Source organism: Schistocerca nitens, chromosome 4 (genome assembly GCF_023898315.1).
Source record: "Schistocerca nitens isolate TAMUIC-IGC-003100 chromosome 4, iqSchNite1.1, whole genome shotgun sequence".
Lineage (NCBI taxonomy): Eukaryota > Metazoa > Arthropoda > Insecta > Orthoptera > Acrididae > Schistocerca > Schistocerca nitens.
The window spans coordinates 32,146,954-32,168,606 of NC_064617.1; the positions used below are offsets into that span (position 1 = coordinate 32,146,954).

Sequence of the window (21,653 nt, forward strand, 5' to 3'; positions counted from 1 at the left end):
GGGGTGATGGGAGGAAGAGGAGACGTCGACCGCGCGATCTTAGCACTGGCCGAACGGACGACCGTGGTGCTGAAGGTCAGATCGCATGTCTGGGTTGCCACCTCCCTGGTAGTCCGAGGAGAGGCGAGGACAGTACTGTATTTCCCCGCTGGGAGCAGCGTGGGCTTCCTACTAGCCAATAGCTTGCGAGCAGCCGAGGTGGACACTTTCTCTTTGACCCGAATTTCTTGGATACAGCGTTCTTCCTTATAGACAGGACAGTCGCGGGAGGATGTGGCATGGTCACCCTGACAGTTCACACAACGAGGAGACGGAGGTGTACAGTCACCCTCATGGGCATCCCTGCCGCAAGTGACACATTTAGCCACATTGGAACAAGACTGGCGAGTGTGATTGAAACGCTGACACTGGTAGCAGCGCGTAGGTGTCGGGACATAGGGGCGAACAGAAATAACCTCGTAGCCCGCTTTGATGCGCGATGGCAGCTGAACACTATCGAAGGTCAAGAAAAGTGTCCGGGTCGGTACAAGGTCATTGTTGACCTTTTTCATGACCCTATGGACAGCCGTCACGCCCTGCTCAGCGAGGAAAGATTGAATCTCCTCGTCAGTCAAGCCGTCGAGGGATCTAGTATAGACCACACCACGAGACGAATTCAAAGTTCGGTGAGCCTCCACCCGGACAGGGAATGTGTACAGGAGTGTGGCCCGAAGCAGTTTTTGTGCCTGAAAGGCGCTCTCAGTTTCGAGTAATAAGGTACCGTTACGCAACCTGGTACAAGATTTGACAGATCCGGCTATGGCATCGACGCCCTTCTGGATAACGAAAGGGTTGACAGAGGAAAAATCCTTTCCGTCCTCAGATCGAGAAACGACGAGGAACTGTGGGGCAGGCGGTAGTACTTTTGTTACTGGTAGCTGGTCACGTTTCCGTTTTTGGGCAGAAGTCGAGAGAGATGGAGTGAAATCCATTGCGGAGGAATCCCCCATGATTGCCAGCGTCTCCGATGGCGCGCTCCTTCCTTGTGGGGACCCTCTCAGAGGGCACTCCCGTCTTAGGTGAATGTTTACACCTCAGGTCACACCTCCCGAGAAACAGACGGAGGGACCAATCGGCATGGTCAGAAGGTATCAGCTCAGGCAATCACCCCTCCCCGGGCCTGGCCTTTACCAGGGGGTACGCGCGTGCCTTACATGTCTACCCAGGGCGGGGAATTACGCGTTACCCCGTCACCGGCTACGCGTGCGAACGCGTGGGTCGGCCTTCAGGCGCGCACAGGGAGGAAGGAAGAAGTGGAAAAAGGAGAGAGAGAGAGAGAGGGAGGGAGGGGGAGAGAGAGAGAGAGAGAGAGAGAGAGAGGACAGTGTCTCAAACGCCGAGGCGGAGACCAGAGAAGGCAAGGAGAAGAAGGCAATGAGAAGGCAAGGAGAAGAAGGCAATGAGAAGGCAAGGAGAAGAAGGCAATGAGAAGGCACGGAGAAGAAGGCAATGAGAAGGCAAGGGGAAGGCAGGGGAAAGAGGGGAAAGAGTAAGGAAGACAGTGAGGTGGAGAAGAGCAAAGAAAGGAACCAACCAAAGGAAGGAAGGAACGAGAAGTGAACAAGCAAAATGACCGCAAATAGAGGTCGTGGAACCGTCCGTCTCCGGACGCAGGCGCTAACTACCCCCTTGAGGGGGAGGGACTCCTTTTAGTCGCCTCTTACGACAGGCAGGAATACCTCGGGCCTATTCTTACCCCGGACCCGCAGGGGGTATGTATGGAAGTGAAACATGGACGGTAAATAGTTTGGACAAGAAGAGAATAGAAGCTTTCGAAATGTGGTGCTACAGAAGAATGCTGAAGATTAGATGGGTAGATCACATAACTAATGAGGAGGTACTGAATAGGATTGGGGAGAAGAGGAGTTTGTGGCACAACTTGACTAGAAGAGGGGATCGGTTGGTAGGACATGTTTCGAGGCATCAAGGGATCACCAATTTAGTATTGGAGGACAGCGTGGAGGGTAAAAATCGTAGAGGGAGACCAAGAGATGAATACACTAAGCAGATTCAGAAGGTTGTAGGTTGCAGTAGGTACTGGGAGATGAAGAAGCTTGCACAGGATAGAGTAGCATGGAGAGCTGCATCAAACCAGTCTCTGGACTGAAGACAACAACAACAACAACAACAACAACATGTTCAGTATTTCAGAACGGCTCGTAATGGTATTATTTTACATCACTGCATCATCATTCGTCTCATATTTACAGGATGCACTGTAGTGCCAGAAGAAGGGTCTCTTTTAGATGCTGTGAGGTTGATTAGTCCCTCCTACGAGTATTTGTAACTGGTACCAAAGTACAAACAATCTAGCATATAGTAAAGAGCTGGTATCAACAATGTTTCAGTGGTTCGATGAAAATGCTAAATAAGTGAACGCCAGAGACACATACTTGGGACGAAGAAACGTTCGCTTGTAATAGGCCGTTGCCCTCCATCGTTACTGTGTTTTTTACATTTGTGTGTAAAACGTACGTTGAAACTAATTGCAAAAGTAAACTCACGAATAAGTAACTTGTGACAATCACTGGACTGATATTCATGTAAACTAACTTCACCATCTTTTTTGGTTATGTTGTAGCTAATTACAAAATGTGTCATGAAGAACACGAACTTCTTCGGTGAAAGCTCAAGCAGTGTCACAGTTACAACTCCGGAACACATGTAGGGATGACAGAGGTGATATCTAAATTCAGAGACAAAGGCCGCAAAGTTTCACGTCCACGTTCCTTCGTAACATTTTTTTACGAACAACCGCTTACCCAGTGTAATTCAACAGGCGGAACGTTGCCACGCAATTCGCGACTGGCTTCGGCCGGATTTTTCTGGTCCGAATACATTTGCGCATTAAACCAGTCACCAGCGTAAAGAGAAATAACATCTTAAACTCTTATTTTCAGTTTTTGCTTACTTAACTCCTCTCAACAAAAGCACAAGTTATGTAAACACGATAACCATTCATACCAAGTACAAATAAAAACATATCGTTTACGGAGACTTACAATCATTTTCTCGGTGCCCCTTAGCAGAATGTAGTAAGTAATGATGATATCAAAAATAAAACGTTAGTCACCATGCAAATGGGTCTAAACACTATGGGACTTAAGATCTAGACTTCTCTCTCTCTCGTGTGTGTGTGTGTAAACCTAGGGAAACTTTAGAAAAAGACATTAATTCAATTAAAATTGCACTCTTACATTTCCAGACATTCATCCGTACAATTACACTCAATCATCCAAAATTTAGAAGTTCAACATGGTGTCCCCCTTTTACAACAGATAGGCTCACCAAGTTAAAGCTAAAATGTGGCAGCCTGACCACTTTTAAATAACCTGCAAGAACCTGTGACCCAGACGAGACATTAAGCCCCACCCCCCTCCCTAATAATTTAGGAAGCACGCCAGACAGCGTGATAATGCGACGCGGTAACTCGTTACGTATTTTACCATTCGTTTCATATGCATGGGACGAAAACTAATGTATAAAATATAAACTGTTAAAAACTCAATTTGGTTGAAGCGAACTGAAATGAAAATTGGAAAAAAAAATGGAAATGTCTTATTGTCTTCATGTAAGTGCCTTTCTGGTGCACTACGAATTCATGGGGGAAACTTGAGGCGACTGATTCCATACATGCGCTACTACTGGTTGTAGTGTCGCAGCCAAGTCTTTCTCCTGATACAGCGAACCCCAGTCGGCTCCCAACAGACACGCCCGCGTGAGCTGCCAGCACCACTCACAGCATGGTGCATACGCGGACACGGAAAAAAATTCCCGGATTTTTTCCGGATTTCCCCGTTAAAAATACGCATTTTTCCCGGACGAAAATACACTTTTCCCCTGTTAAGTGACAGTATACAAGGTCCGTTCCATAAGTAACGCGACCAAATTCATAAAAAATTTTCAAAATAGCACCCTCTTGCGTCAATACACTTCGGGAGGCGGTGTTTCCATGCCTGGAAGGAATCCTGGAATGCCTTTTCCGGAATGTCCTTTAGAGCTGATGTAACATGCGCCTGGATGCTTTCAATTTTGTCCCAATGTTTTCCTTTCAAGACTCCTTTTAACCGAGGAATAAATAAATAAATAAATAAATAAAAGGAAGAAAGTCAGCAGGAGCCAGGTCAGGACTTCAGGGAGGCTGGGGAGCCAATGGGGTCTTGATCCTGGCCAGGAAGTCGTTGACAATGAAGGCGCTGTGACTCGGCGCGTTGTCGTGGTGAACTTCCCACGTGTCCTCGATGTCGCTTCGGCAGCGCGAGACCCTCCTTTTCAGTCTTTTGAGCACTTGCAAGTAGAAAGCTGAGTTCACTGCAGTCCCGGTAGGTACGAATTCGTGGTGGACAATGCCTCTGACGTCAGAGAAGACAATGAGCATGGTTTTGATCCTGGACTTGCTCGTGCGTGCCTTCTTCGGACGATGGGGTGTGCCACTCTGAACTCTGCATTTTTGTCTCAGGGTCGTATTAAAAAATCCACGACTCATCACCAGTGATAACTGAGTTTAAAAAATGAGGATCATTTTCACACATTTCCACCATTTCTCGGCACCGAAGCACTCGCATGTGCTTTTGTTCGTCGGTCAACACTTTTGGGACGAGTTTGGCACACACCTTTCTCATGTTCAAATCTTCGGTCACAAAACGGTTGTTTTTGACATGTTTAGAGTTTGTGCTATCAATTGGAGGCTCAACCGTCTGTCAGAATTCAAACAATCGAGCACACGCGTCACATTTTCGTCGACTCGTGCGGCTGATGGCCGTCCACTGCGAGGTTCGTCGGTGATCTTCTCTCGGCCCTCCATGAACGACTTGTGCCATCGGAAAACTTGTGAGTTGGACAGGCAATCAGTCCCAAAGGCATGCTGAAGTAATGGAAACGTTTCGTTGGCGAACCTCCCAAGTTTAACGCAAAATTTGATAGCGTACCCTTGCTCTACAGAATGATCCACTGTGCCGTGTTACATAAACTCAAAACGGGGTTGACGGAAACGCACGTCCTGACTCTCCGGCAGTTCGCAGCCGAATGAGACAAAGAGCGGTTTGAAGCTAACATCCCCCTCTACTTAGCCCAGCCAGTTACAACACGCTGTGGTGTACCGTTGCGTCATAAAAAAAATTGGTCGCATTACTTATGGAACGCACTCTGTACTTTCCCTCGGAACTGTAAAACTTATCAATCCTTTGAATGGTTAACATTTTATATATCTGCGTAGAACTTCCTGCACTTTACGAAATGAAACCCAGTATAAGAAATCAAATACAATAAAAAGAGTTTTGAAAGATCTTTGGTGTGCAGAAACATGTAAGCTGCAAAAAAATGGTTCAAATGGCTCTGAGCACTATGGGACTCAACTGCTGAGGTCATTAGTCCCCTAGAACTTAGAACTAGTTAAACCTAACTAACCTAAGGACATCACAAACATCCATGCCCGAGGCAGGATTCGAACCTGCGACCGTAGCGGTCTTGCGGTTCCAGACTGCTGCAGCGCCTTTAACCGCACGGCCACTTCGGCCGGCCTGTAAGCTGCATATTTCCGTATTAAGGAAGTATAAACTCCAATTCCACCAAACACAGCACGTCAGTTTCCAAAGTATTGGAAATTTGTGGTAAAATCTTATGGGACCAAACTGCAGAGGCTTCCTCACTACTTAATGTAAATTAAACTAACTTACGCTAAGGACAACGCGCGCGCGCGCCGCGCCCCCCCCCCCCCCCCCACACACACACACATATATACACACGCACACACACACGTGCCCGAGGGATGACTCGAACCTCTGACGGAGGGAGCCGCTAGAACCGTGGCAAGACGCCTTCAGACCGCACGGTTACCCTGCGCTGCCCAAAGTATTGAAATCGAGGTTGCGATGTCCTCTTGTAAGCAACTCACAGCTCACGTCATGTCATCTCGCCAGCCTATGACAGAGTACAGGACAAGTGACGTAGTCATCCAATAGCAACATCACTGTTCAGTAGCGCGAACACACAAATAGAATAAAATAATGGTTTAAATTACTATACAGAGTGTAGTTACAGGAAAAGCTACGCTTTCACATATAATACTCCTACATCTACATCTACAGTTATACTCCGCAAGCCACCCAACGGTGTGTGGCGGAGGGCACTTTACGTGCCACTCTCATTACCTCCCTTTCCTGTTCCAGTCGCGTATGGTTCGCGGGGAGAACGACTGTCTGAAAGCCTCCGTGCGCGCTCTAATCTCTCTAATTTTACATTCGTGATCTCCTCTGGAGGTATAAGTAGGGGGAAGCAATATATACGATACCTCATCCAGAAACGCACCCTCTCGAAACCTGGCGGGCAAGCTACACCGCGATGCAGAGCACCTCTCTTGCAGAGTCTGCCACTTGAGTTTGCTAAACATCTCCGTAACGCTATCACGGTTACCAAATAACCCTGTGACGAAACGCGCCGCTCTTCTTTGGATCTTCTCTATCTCCTCCGTCAGCCCGATCTGGTACGGATCCCACACTGTTGAGTAATACTCAAGTATAGGTCGAACGAGTGTTTTGTAAGCCACCTCCTTTGTTGATGGACTACATTTTCTAAGGACTCTCCCAATGAATCTCAACCTGGTACCCGCCTTACCAACAATTAATTTTATATGATCATTCCACTTCAAATCGTTCCGCACGCATACTCCCAGATATTTTACAGAAGTAACTGCTACCAGTGTTTGTTCCGCTATCATATAATCATACAATAAAGGATCCTTCTTTCTATGTATTCGCAATACATTACATTTGTCTATGTTAAGGGACAGTTGCCACTCCCTGCACCAAGTGCCTATCTGCTGCAGATCTTCCTGCATTTCGCTACAATTTCCTAATGCTGCAACTTCTCTGTATACTACAGCATCATCCGCGAAAAGCCGCATAGAACTTCCGACACACACACACACACACACACACATATATATATATATATATATATATATATATATATATATATATATATACTCCTACGCTTTAACATACAGCACACAAATGTGCCAGTATAATTTAAAATAATGACATAAATGTCTGGTCTTCTGGGCTCGAAATTCTTCTAAGTGGCTGATCCTCAAAGTGTTACGTTTTAAAAAAAGAGTCAAACACTCTGTGATTTAAGAAATTCACCGCACATTCTCATACGTAACATAACCCATCTTGCGTAAAAGGAAATTTACTTTGAAAGTAACGCTTTTCGAACCACCATTCGTTCGTTTCAGGAGTTTCCTGAGAGAGCCAGAAAACAGGCATTAATGAGCGTTCGCAGCTACGATGACTTACGAAGCCCGTCTGTTCGTACGTATAAAGCGTTAAGAGATCTTACACTAAATCATAAAAGAAACAAGACATCAGAAGATACTCCAAGGGTATCGGAATTTCGTAAACCATACTAAACTGCATAAATCAACTTTAAGTGCATAGTCGTATGTCCATATTCACAATGACGTAGGTCCCAACCTGATATTAAGCTCTGCAGTGTGGTTTTCGGGATACAAATTTTCTCGGGGTACCAGTACTTTACTATCTCAGGTTTGGTCCTTTATTATGGCATAATGCCATACCTGCCAGAACATGAAAACGTGTACCTGAAATCCAGCAAACAGTTGGAACTGGCCAATAGTGTGAAACACTTCTTCTCAGATAAATTGACAGCCTCGGCGGAACAGAGTAATGAAACCCAAATTTCTTTGGCAAACGACAAAAATAGCTTGATTGTTCTGCAAGGCGTTTAATGCTTGACTGCCAAAAATGTGAAAACTGAAATAAAATCGTGCAACAAACTAATAATATGTTTTAGCCTTCTGTAATTATGTGAATGTAGTTAAATTCACTTGACAGCTCCCATACACAGAAATCAGTTTTGTTTTCATTTGGCGTGGGAGCCGCAAACGAAGAGATAAACACGATCACACGGAGGATACCCCCCTCCTCACTACAATTCAGACTGCTCTGCGCGTGCGCGAATCCGGCAGCTTGGGCGCGCCAGGAAAGGTTTTCCAGTTAGCGCCTGGGTGCCTTGCTGCCGCTGCTGGTACAGCTAAAAGCCACGCTTCAAGCAGCCAGAAGCGGGAGAAAGTACTGCTCATACGCTACTTAACTGCGCATGCCCATGAGCGCGCTGGCAACTGCTCAAACGAACCTAATGTAAACAGTTGTGACGTCACGCTCATAGCGTGAAGAGAGTTTCACACATCCCAAAGGTGAAGGTCACGGCGGCGGAAAAAAAAAGGGAGCCTATTTTGACTTTCGTGTCGTAAATTGAAAACGTCGCTCGATACGGAGACGTCATTTAAAGAACTGTGAACAGATGAGTGAAAATAAAAAAAAAAAAAAGTTACTCCTCTGGTTATAGGGATCGCCGTTAAATATAGTATTTCGCTTACAGACTTAACAACGCAGATCATGTTACTGTATTTCCCTGTTAATACATATTAGAATATTCTTTACCACTTCCTGCCACGGTCAATAAAACATAACAGCCGTACTATTTCTATGCCACACACGTCACGGTAAGTAGGATAGTTCAGGCCTCATTCACGTCTATGCAAAACTGTACAGTCGAGTTTATATATTCGAGGCAATTGTTTTTATTCCTCCTCTCGAGGGTTCCCTGTGTTTTTCGCGTTCACATACATTTCTTAAACAGACGACGCTTTGGCGATATTTAATCGCAATCAGCAAGACTTTTTGCGCCGATTTTTCATCAAATGAGGAACTGATAGTTGCAGCGAACGACTATTTTTCAGAATTTGACAGAACATATTTCTCTGAAGGGGATGAAAAAACTGGAGAAACGTTGGGCCGAGTTTATATCCTTCAAAGAAGACTGTCGAGAAGTAAGGGGAGCTCTTTACGAAAGGAACATCTTTTGTTCCTTTTTTATCAGACTTGCCAATGAAGTTGTTCGACTAACAAGCGACGAAAGACTCAGCTAAGATAACGATCCTTAAATCAGAAACTGTCACGGAGCTCAACAAGATCTGGCGCGCATAAGACAAGCAAGAATTTATCCTTAGTGAAGACGACACTTTACGAGAGGAAATAAACCGCTAAGGAGAGAAGACGTGGCTTGAGCTAGCGGCGCCGGCCGCGGTGGTCTCGCAGTTCTAGGCGCGCAGTCCAGAACCGTGCGACTGCTACGGTCGCAGGTTCGAATCCTGCCTCGGGCATGGATGTGTGTAATGTCCTTAGGTTAGTTAGGTTTAAGTAGTTCTAAGTTCTAGGGGACTGATGACCACAGAAGTTGAGTCCCATAGTGCTCAGAGCCATTTGAACCATTTTTTGAGCTAGCGGCGGCGGCGGTACTCGGCCTGACAGACCACCACTACTCTTGGCAACGAACGTGAGCGCGCGGAATAATTTGGCTGTGCTCGGCGAGTCGCATGCGCTGCATTAGCGCACTTAGCGCTCCTATTCCGGAGAGCTGAGGGCTGGACCGGCTGTTTGCGGAGCGCCCGGCGATAATCTGTTTATCGAGTGACACCTGAAAGCGCAGTTGCGACACCGCTACTTGCGCTTCGCAGCTCCCTGCCGAGGGCGACCGCCTCACAGCGCACTGGCCAAATCTCCCAGTGCAGAGCACGGCTACTGCGAAATACAGTTCGTCTCGCGTACCTGCACCGACAATGGTCACGGACCCAAAGAGACGACCGTGACAACAATGACGTGAAGAGACACTTTCAGTTAGAACTTCACAACAAGTCAAAAACTAGGGAAGATTGGCACTGTGCTTTCACTGTCCACAAATGTCAAATTGTACACAGCACAAATAGCAAATATGTACCACAATATCAACGAGTAATAATTGCAATCGGTCACGTCACACAAAAGCCTGACAACGGAATGGTTCAATGAGACATGTCAAAATACACCCTGAAATTTTTTAAGCAGAAAGAATACAACGAAAAACTACAATGTCAAAATTTTCGATGCTAAGAAGCACTACAAATATTTTTCTAAAACTGTTCAAGTTAATCGTTTTTCCGCACGAAGAACCGCTTGCGAGGGCGATTTGTACAGCCCTTTCATGTCTGGTGTATAAGCAGACGCAGCTGCTGTGACCAGGAGACGTAGCGCCAAATCCAAAGTGCACACACGCGAATTTTAAGCATTTAAACCAAAAAGTCTCAAATCATTGACAGCTAAACTACTGAAGATGCTATTGTTACACAAGTAACTAGCAGAGAAAAGGAAATTAAGGCAACGTTTTACGAGGGTCGTTCAGTAAGTAACTCACCACTTTTTTTTAAGCCATTAATATACAAAGACAAACGCCCTTGTTGGTGCTTCACATTTGATGTTTGTTCTGTGTGCCGGTGAAGCTTCTAGCCGTTTGGCAGATGGCAGAGCCGTAGTAGACCGTCAAAATGCCGTCTACATGCGAATCACGTTACAAGCAGCTTGCTGTTATTGAATTCTTGTGTGCAGAAAAAATAACTGTGGTGAACATCTATAAAAGTTTGTGTCCAGTGTATGGCGATGCTGCGGTTCATAATTCAGTTGGGTAATGGAAAAATAAAGTTACAGCCTCAGGAAATACAGAAAGATAGCTCCGTGATTAGCCATGCCCGGGATGTCCTGCCACAGCCACTGGACATCATTGACTCATCCACCCTACAGCCCAGACCTGGCAACCTCGGACTTCCATCTCTTTGGCCGCTTAAAGATTCTGCCCTTCCACAACGTTGGCGTAAGACCGTACAACGTAATGGAGACCACGTACAAGAATAAGACATGAACAAGACAAGTTGATGAATGTTGTCACCAAGTCTGACTCTTAACAATAAACATGTTCTGAGAAAGAAAATATGGGCGTTACTTACTGAACGACCCTCGTAGTCTGGACAGTTATGGCTTCCCTTCCCTACTTTCATCATAGTGGGTTCAGCATATTTCTAGAGGATGCATTATACACTCCTGGAAATTGAAATAAGAACACCGTGAATTCATTGTCCCAGGAAGGGGAAACTTTATTGACACATTCCTGGGGTCAGATACATCACATGATCACACTGACAGAACCACAGGCACATAGACACAGGCAACAGAGCATGCACAATGTCGGCACTAGTACAGTGTATATCCACCTTTCGCAGCAATGCAGGCTGCTATTCACCCATGGAGACGATCGTACAGATGCTGGATGTAGTCCTGTGGAACGGCTTGCCATGCCATTTCCACCTGGCGCCTCAGTTGGACCAGCGTTCGTGCTGGACGTGCAGACCGCGTGAGACGACGCTTCATCCAGTCCCAAACATGCTCAATGGGGGACAGATCCGGAGATCTTGCTGGCCAGGGTAGTTGACTTACACCTTCTAGAGCACGTTGGGTGGCACGGGATACATGCGGACGTGCATTGTCCTGTTGGAACAGCAAGTTCCCTTGCCGGTCTAGGAATGGTAGAACGATGGGTTCGATGACGGTTTGGATGTACCGTGCACTATTCAGTGTCCCCTCGACGATCACCAGTGGTGTACGGCCAGTGTAGGAGATCGCTCCCCACACCATGATGCCGGGTGTTGGCCCTGTGTGCCTCGGTCGTATGCAGTCCTGATTGTGGCGCTCACCTGCACGGCGCCAAACACGCATACGACCATCATTGGCACCAAGGCAGAAGCGACTCTCATCGCTGAAGACGACACGTCTCCAGTCGTCCCTCCATTCACGCCTGTCGCGACACCACTGGAGGCGGGCTGCACGATGTTGGGGCGTGAGCGGAAGACGGCCTAACGGTGTGCGGGACCGTAGCCCAGCTTCATGGAGACGGTTGCGAATGGTCCTCGCCGATACCCCAGAAGCAACAGTGTCCATAATTTGCTGGGAAGTGGCGGTGCGGTCCCCTACGGCACTGCGTAGGATCCTACGGTCTCGGCGTGCATCCGTGCGTCGCTGCGGTCCGGTCCCAGGTCGACGGGCACGTGCACCTTCCGCCGACCACTGGCGACAACATCGATGTACTGTGGAGACCTCACGCCCCACGTGTTGAGCAATTCGGCGGTACGTCCACCCGGCCTCTCGCATGCCCACTATACGCCCTCGCTCAAAGTCCGTCAACTGCACATACGGTTCACGTCCACGCTGTCGCGGCATGCTACCAGTGTTAAAGACTGCGATGGAGCTCCGTATGCCACGGCAAACTGGCTGACACTGACGGCGGCGGTGCACAAATGCTGCGCAGCTAGCGCCATTCGACGGCCAACACCGCGGTTCCTGGTGTGTACGCTGTGCCGTGCGTGTGATCATTGCTTGTACAGCCCTCTCGCAGTGTCCGGAGCAAGTATGGTGGGTCTGACACACCGGTGTCAATGTGTTCTTTTTTCCATTTCCAGGAGTGTATATTTCGCTGCCAGAAATAATGGCTTTAGCTCCTGACAGCGGAAATACAAGAGGCAAAGTGGATTTTAGTGTCAGTTCTTCCACTGAGGGTAGAATCACCATCCCACTCGTAGGCTGCTGTTAACACAAACCGCTGCGCATGAAGTGGTGCCACGACAGGGAAGCACCAACTGCTGATGAATGGCGTACCTTTGTGTTCAGGGACAGCACTGCGGTGGACGACGACACCTGCGAGTACGACGGCGACCTGGTGTGCGGTCCCTCCTCCTAATGTTCTGGGTAGGCACAGCGGTGTTGACTCCGGACGTCACGGCGTGGAGAGCCATCGGGTATTGCACCAGGTCGCAGTCGGCAGGAACTCAGGGAAATGTGACGGCGCGGGCCTCCTGCGTCCACCTGTGTTACAACTCGTGCGACAGTATCGTGGGGCCAGCGCTCACCCGCACGTCGTTCGGTTTTCTACGACGTGTCTGAGGTGTGCCACTGCTGTGGCCGGCAAGGTGTCCCGATCAAACCACAACAGAACACGTGTGGGATCAGGTCGGACGTCGACCCTGTCCCAGTTCCATTACATCGAGGAGCAATTTCAACAGATCTGGGCCAACTTGACTCGGGAAACGATACAACGGCTTTGTAACGCTCATCCATACCGTATCCCGGTCCGACGGGGTGCAAAGTCGCAGTGATAAGTGAGCTCATACTGCCCAGTTCTTTGTCAGTTTTACTCGATTTTGTAATCACTGCAATTACACCATCTCTCAAAAAGAAAAAAAAGTCTCTGAGCACTATGGGACTTAACATCGGATGTCATCAGTCCCCTAGAACTTAGAACCACTTAAACCTAACCTAAGGTCATCACACACATCGATGCCCGAGGCAGGATTCGAACCTGCGACCGTAGTGGTCGCGCGGTTCCAGACTGTAGCGCCTAGAACCGCTCGGCCACCTCGGCCGGCATACTCTCTCAACCCGTGAATATACGTCTCACGTCCTCCTCCGTTTCTGACTGCTTCTTTTCTTTTTTCAGGCAGTGTACATGAAATCGCACAAATTTAGAGTCCGGACACAGAAGCAGTTGATGGGTTTTTGTGTTTACGACAACTGATGGACTGACTGGATGGACAACGAAATGAATAAAAAAAGAGTTACAGCCTGTAATGACGTTGCTAACGTAAAAAGGATTTTCAAAGCTTAGGTTTCCATCACACTGAAGAAGGTAAAATGGTTCAAATGGCTCTGAGCACTATGGGACTTAACATCTTTGGTCATCAGTCCCCTAGAACTTAGAACTACTTAAACCTAACTAACCTTAGGACATCACAAACATCCATGCCCGAGGCAGGATTCGAACCTGCGACCGTAGCGGCCGCGCGGCTCCGGACTGAGCGCCTAGAACCGCGAGACCACCGCGGCCGGCTGAAGAAGGTAATTTACAAGTAATGATTATTACCAAATCTGACTTACAGAAATGAATTCACTCAAAAACTGAGGATCAGACAGTGAAGAATGGAGATATGTATGTTGACACTTTCTAGCAGTGACACGAAAACAAACAAATTCGTCAGGGACCACACTGGAGTAGAAGACGCAATTTTGCCTGTAGTGGAAATGAAATGGGAGTGGATGGGACCTGCAGCCAGGTGAAAATACAGTACGTGCACAAACTGAGTCCTTTGCGGGATTCCGAGATATAAGCAGAGATCGATACGACGTCGTAATTGTAAGATGGGTGGATAACGTTAGAAAGAACTCTGGCACACTATTATATATAACAAATGGATGATGGTTATGATCCAAAAATGTTGAGGAGGAAGTCTGTAGTTCTGACAGTTAAAATTCTTATAAGAGGTATTTTTTCCCCCTCTGAAACTATTACACATCTTACCTTAAGTGTGCTTCGAACCTGTCCCTCTGTGGAAGGTTTCCTAAGACCTGAAACACGCATTTCCAGCGATTACATTGCGACCGAGTGACAAAATCAGCTGTTGAAGAGAGAAGGTGCCTTGTTCATCGAATCACACAAGACGACACAACGGAGGATTACATGACGGAAACAGTCACCAGTTTACTAAACGCTCTAGTTTATTAAACGCTGGGATGGCTTCTGAACAACTTCGCTGGCTTACCAAAGTGCCCACACGTTGTGCACACAACGTCTCTCAAACGTTCATGCACCGAACTGTTTAGTTAGGAGCATAATGTTTGTGTCGAACGTAATGACAGTGGGAGCGCCAGATAGTTCTCAAAACGGGACGCGACTAGTTAAAAGTGTTTGCGGCTGATATGGATACTACGCTCGATCCCTACGTCGCACTGCCATCAACGATGCGCCGTTGAACTGCACCCCGAAACATTTACATGGACAATGGTGAAAGGACTCTACAATTCTGGTATTCGACCGAATTTACGAATGGAAACTAAGGGGTACCCAAGTCTCTATGTCCAGTCCAATAAATGGAATTAGGTGCGTCTGAAAAGTAAGGTCCATTTGGAAATAAAACGTGAACGGGTAACGTTACAGAAAAACTACAAGTCGTAAACCATCTTTCTACATAGTTGACACCATTTTGTAGGCACTTCTCATGTTGTAATCCAAGTTTCCGTAAGTTTTCCACATAGAACGTTACCGTCTATATTGTCAACTATGTTGAACACGTTCTTTGGATATCGCTAGTAGAGAGATCGCGGCTGTACGGAGGCTTCGGCCAACGTCCTGTACCAGACGTATCTTGCTCTGCTTAAGATTCTAACAGTAAACATTTGCACTGTTTGTTTGATCTCGCGGTAAAAAAAATCCACCACTAGAATGCCGTGTCCATTCCGACAGACTGCACGGCTTTTCGAGGTGTCAAGATTTGCCTGACTTCAGTCTTTACTGGTGGTGCAGTGTGCCTCCATTCCACTGATTGTCGTTTACATCGAGCCAGGTCTCACCCCTGGTCACTTTCTAGCTCAGAAAATCAACATCTTTGATTTAAAGTGTCAAAAAGTTAAATCCACTTCCCAGACGCTGGTTTTCGTGTTGCTCTCTAAGACTTTTTGGCACCCAAAGAGCGCACAGTTTTCGAATTTATTTTTTCAGATACAATTTGGAAGGAGTGAACTTGAAATATGCGGGAAGTCCTTAGAGAGACTGGATACTGTAATCTTACGGTTTTCTGTACGAAACAGTTCTTCATTAACCGAATATGGACGTCCTTTTCGTCCATCATCGTGCACAAGATCACGTCCTCCACTGAATTGTCCTATCCATCTCCTTACCACTGAACCACTCATCGCATTTCGTCCGTAAACATCACATACCTGTTGATAAATGGCGCCAGGTTTAGTGTTCTTCGATCACAAAAAATGTATTACTGATCTTATCTCACAAGCGCCGCAATTTTCAATCAAGTTTGCCAATCCAAACAAGCACTGTACAGCTTAAACACCATCCGGAGAAATCAAGACGGTGTCGTCTCCTTCTCCTTGCCTTGAAGGAACTGCCGCGCATGCATCCAACTGTGAATGCAGGGCTGCCGCAGAAAGGAACAGAAACGGAACTTTACTTCCAGAAGGACTGTGTCTCGGTGAGAGAGAAACCTCAAGCAGCTGGTTAACAAACAGGAAAAGAGAGAACCAAGAGCTGGTGTTGATGCGCTGCAGCCCCGCCGGTAGTTACGAGCTGCGAAAAGCTTTAGCATCGTGGGGTATTTTCACACACAATGATGTTAAACATGTTTAATAATTCCCCAAGCTAACTAGAGCCTTTAGAGAGACGTTCGCTGAATTTCTAACACCGCGTGAGCCCTGGAGTCTCAGAATTCACACGGTATCTGTTACACCAGGCCGGTTTTATCAGCGCTACTTAACGCACGAAAGGGAAAAAACAGCGGAGCACTTGCTGTTGACGTCGCATTTATTTACAGTCCTTTCTTGTGGTTCAACAATATTCAAGACCCACTATTATCTGGACAAATCTTCACTTTAAGGTACTATGAAGTTCAGTATAAAACATCGGCAAAATACCTTTGTCTCGGTAGTCGATGTAATTCTGAATTCACTTTAGTTCCTCTTTCGTGCACAGTTACGTGATCCCCTCATGTGCAACTGTCGTGCGTATCTTAATAGCTTCCTCTCTCATACATCTCGCGAAATGACTAAGATGAGTGCTAAATTAGAGCTACTACAGAGGCTTACTGACATTCATTCTTCCCACACGCCATTCGGAAGTGAAACGGGGAAGTGAGATCAGTTAGTGGTACCAGAAATGCCCTCCGCCACACACGCTATGTTCCTCGCGGATTACTGACGTAAATGTAGAATAGCTTATGAGCAGAAACGTGGCCACGATTTGGGGCAGAACCAAATAACCTCGTCAGTTGCAACCTTCAATCGACTTATTTCACAAGAAACTTCATTATTTTATTGACTGTTATACATAAACGTACCAATGAGAAAACATTGCAGTCTATCAGAATTCCACGGAGTAAACATTTTTATTTTATCGAAATTAATTACAGATAGATAAACCGTTCATAGTAGATTTTCCGTTGCCCAATAGTGCATATCATGTCGATTTACGTTACCGCTGTTGGTGAATGACGCTTCGTCGCTAACCAGAACGCCTACAAAAATCTGTCATCGCCCCGCAATTTCTCTTGTGCCCAGTGGGGGAACTGTACGCGACGTTCAAAGTCGTCGCCATGCAATTCCTGGTGCACAGAAATATGGTACGGGTGCAATCGATGTTGATGTAGCATTCTCAACACCGACGTTTTTGTGATTCCCGATTCTCGAGCAATTTTGTCTGCTACTAGTGTGCGGATTAGCCGCGACAGCAGCTAAAACACCTACCTGGGCATCATCATTTGTTGCAGGTCGTGGTTGACGTTTGACATGTGGCTGAACACTTACTGTTTCCTTAAATAACGTAACTATCCGGCGAACGGTCCGGAAACTTGGATGATGTCGTCCAGGATACCGAGCAGCATACATAGCACATGCCCGTTGGGTCTTTTGATCACCATAGCCATACATCAACACGATATCGACCTTTCCCGCAATTGGTAAACGGTCCATTTTAACACGGGTAATGTATCACGAAGCAAATACCGTCCGCATTGGCGGAATGTTACATGATACCACGTACTTATACGTTTGTGACTATTAGAGCGCCATCTATCACAAAGCGAAAAAAGTGGTCCAACGAAAATATACATGTTTCTTTACGTACTTCATTAATGTGTAATAAAAAATGGGGTTTCCTATTTTTAAAAAACGCAGTTGATGTCCGTTTGACCTATGGCAGCGTCATCTAGTGGGCCAACCATAGCGCCATCTGGTTTCCCCCTTCAAGCTAGACGAGTATCATTCTTTATAGTTTTTTCGTTTGATGCTTATTTCGTGAGATATTTGGCCCGGTCACTATAAATGGACCAACCTGCATAGGAAATCTATCAACTGATGTAATACTGTTAACAGCTATGGCAAAGACAGTCACGCTTAACACTACCTTGAGAGACTCTGTTCCCCTGCCCAAACCAGTCACACACTTAATATCGAAAACAGTGTGGCGAGAGAAACGACCAAATAAAAGTGGAAAGGCAATCAAATAAAACCCATTCATGAAGCTGCCTGACGAAGAAAAGCCTCCAAGTAATGTTGTAGGCCTTTCCGATATCAAAAAATTCTCCAGAAGATGATGTCGGCGCAGGAAAGCCTGTAGTATAGCCGGTTCCAGGAATGCCAGGCTATCAAAGGTGGAAACCAAACTGAACGTGACTACAGAGCTGCCTAGAAGCTAAGATCCAGACAAGGCGGCTGCTGACCATCCACTCCAAGGTCTTCCCCACACAGCTACTGAGGGCAACACTGCGGTAACGACTCGGGCATGTGCGGGCTTTAACAGGTTTCAGGTTATAAAAGAGGAATTAAAATTGCCTCTCGCCACGAGTCGGGAAAGTGACATTAAAAACGGCTACGAGGGTTTTTTTGCGTCAGCCTAAGACGTATCACAGAGTACTATAATGAATCCTATTGTGGCTAGGGAATGTGTCACAAGCTGCAGTCAGTGCAGAACCTAGCTCCAGAAAGTGGTTTGGGAACAGTTTCGGAAAATTAGCAAATATCTGCGATCTTTATGGATCAGACTCCGTATCCCACGATGATAAATTCAGTATCACAAAGTTCATCTATCAAATGGACGAAGGATTCTATTACTGAAGCACTACACAGAAATAACATTGAGTTTCCAACTAATACCACGTCATACGGGGAATTTACTAAAGAAGGCTACTGGCATTAAGGTAGTTTTCAGTACATTCATCATTCTTTCCTGCAAAATATATTCTCGATAATCGATTTTTTAATTACTATTGAATTATACAATACATTTCATTGTTCATTTTTGGGCACTTCTTGTATACTGAGCGTTCACTTGCAACTTGCCATTTTAGTGCCCTCTACTCGCAACAACAAATGAATGCGGCAACGCTGTATTGGAATGTAAGTACGAAGTTGCCATTCCTCGCTGGTGAATACGCGCTTAAGCGCCTTACAGCAGTCGTAGCGCGCAAGTATTGCCAACGACACTCCACCGCAGCCTCGCACACATTGCCGCTAGTAACCCAATCGCTTTACCAAATCTTAACAGACAAACACGGGGAACAATCAGTAGTAATAATGCAGATATAACTAACAGAAGTGGCAGCTTTACACCCGCGCTTTCTCCGCCGCAATACCTGCAATGTAAGCTCAATAGCGGCGTCTTGCGTTGGATATTATAGCGGTGACACGAGTCACCATCCATATCAGGATACACCATCTGTAAACGAAAGATGTAACACGGAAACCTTCAAATTTCTTTTCTTGGGTAATAGTCATGTGCAAGTCCCAATGGTGGTATTTTTCGCCACCAGCTATGGGCTACATCAAATTTACAACCTTGGATTCTTATATCACAAAATCTGGAAACATCGTTGCAACAATGGCGGCCTCGCCACCGCCGCGGCGCCTGCGGTCGTCAGGGCTTCTGTAACAAGGGTCGTAGGTTACGGTGCCACGAGGTCACTAAAGGCAGAGCTCTCTCTAGAATTAATGTTTCACTCTACAGTGGAGCGTGTAAGTTGTTTTGAAACTTCTTGGGAGTTTAAAACTGTCTGATGGACCGCGACTCCAACCAGAAGGCCAGCTTTCCGCGATTAACTTTTCTCCTGACTGAGCTATCCATGCACGACTCACGATCCGCTCTCATAACTTTACTTTAATCATTCCCTTATCTCCTACCGTTCAAACTTCACAGAAACTCTCTTGGATACCTTCTGGAAGCTTACTAATTTTAAAGGACACTAGTTAATTTTTCTTCTGTATAAATTCTACAGAAGTGTAATATTTATATACATTCATCAGTCAAAAACAAATCCATCTGTCTATACCCAGTTCTACACAGTAGTCGGAGTTACTCACCCTTGTTCGTCATAATTGTACGTCTTTAGCCGAAATCATCGTACGTACCTGCAACAAAACGAAAACATAAAATTAAATACAAATGAAATTAAAGAATGTCCGAAGCATAGATGGAACATTAATATTTAATAACATTTCCAGAACGTTAATAAACATTTTACTGCCGGATGTTAACCTACAAATACATCAAACTAAAATAATAACGCCATCAGCAACTAGTATACGAATTAATGGAGGAACCTTCAACTTGTCATGCATCTTAGCAGAAGAAATACAATATTTTCAATTGTAGAATCATAATTTCTGAAACAAGGCAACAGCACCAATACGGTTTTTCTGAAATAACGCAGAACACAGTGACTTTTGAATTACTGCAATACTATAAACAGTAATGATAATTTAAAATATTAAGAAATTGATAGGAAAAAACTAGAAATTATAGAAACTTAAAAGCAATGTGTTTCCTGAAATAACTTTGCTGCATACAGATCATACCTAAGAGGAATGAGAGGCTGTAGATTTGTAGGAATTCGACTTGCCTCGGCTGACCTTTTAATATATTTGTAGGCCTACGTTACATGCTTTTGGAGGTTAAACACGAGGCAACATGATGTGGTTTTGCTACGGTTGATTGGCAGGTGTCTAATGGGGGTTATATCACGCCCAAGTCTAATGCACAGTTAAGTGAAGAACGTAACATAAATACATCCCAAAGGAAATCCTGTTTCAGATAGTAAAAAAAAAGAAAAACACCAGTGTTCGACAAGCTTCTACTGTCACAAAATCTGTAATGGTTGGTTATGACGCATGAAAATATAACAGCATACGGATTAGAGTACAGCTTGAAAGCAATGGTATGCTACTGGCCGACCAGAAATCAACTTTGTGTCGCGCACTGGAGTATGTAGAGTTCAGAAAACCAGGAGGGCACAAATTTCTCTACGTGCTAATGGGAACAGGTAAGACTGCATGCACTTGAATACCGCACAAACAGGCGAAATGACATATTACTGGCGTTCAATCGCATTAAACAATAAGAAGCGATTTAGGGAAATCACGCAAAACCTAAACCAGGATTTCCGGACGCGGGATTGAACCGACGTCCTCCCAAAAGCGTCATCACGCTATGGTTTAGTGTAAAAAGTTCCGGGATCGTAAGTCTCCTCCTAAATACGTCTCGCGTAAAAACCACGAACATAAAATCAGAGAAATTCTGCCTGTCACGGAAACTTTGATTGCCCTCCCCGAGAACCATTAGCGACTGGAACAGAAAAAGGGGGATGTGAGATTGGTACACAAGGTACCCACTGCCAAGCACCGTGGGGCGGCTTGCGCAGATGCAGATGTAGATGCAGATGCGAGCGTGCTGTCTTTGACGAAGTGAGCAAAACGGAGTAGGAAAAGAAGCATTTAGACGTCGTAGTTTCTACCTGTACCTGAGATGCGTGGAGGTAATGCGTATTACACAGAATTGCAGCTCCAGCATTGTTTAGCGCTATTGCAAAACATTGCACATACTCGTATTAAAGCTGATGTTTTTCGCTGGCTCTTCATTACGTCTGAGGACGAAATTTAAAAGCAGAACACCAACTACCGATGAGCAATATAACCTGAAGAACGCTTAGCATTTACACTCTTTATATTAGCAATCGGAGAAATTTACGTTACTCATTATTTGGAATGTCAATAGCTGCTATATGTTGTTGTTATTGTGGTCTTCAGTCCTGAGACTGGTTTGATGCAGCTCTCCATGCTACTCTATCCTGTGCAAGCTTCTTCATCTCCCAGTACCTACTGCAACCTACATCCTTCTGAATC

General features: G+C 45.8%; 1 protein-coding gene across 1 annotated transcript in view; it reads right to left on the minus strand.

The window, feature by feature from the left end:
• The window catches only part of LOC126251794 (E3 ubiquitin-protein ligase ZNRF2-like), a 557,859-nt gene extending 537,996 nt beyond the window's left edge, over window positions 1-19,863 (minus strand). Inside the window, exon 1 of the mRNA XM_049952429.1 lies at window positions 19,836-19,863. Within this exon, the coding sequence (XP_049808386.1) occupies window positions 19,836-19,848 (13 nt within the window). The 5' untranslated portion in view covers window positions 19,849-19,863. The remainder of the gene's footprint in view (window positions 1-19,835) is intronic.
• Window positions 19,864-21,653: the final 1,790 nt, after the last annotated feature.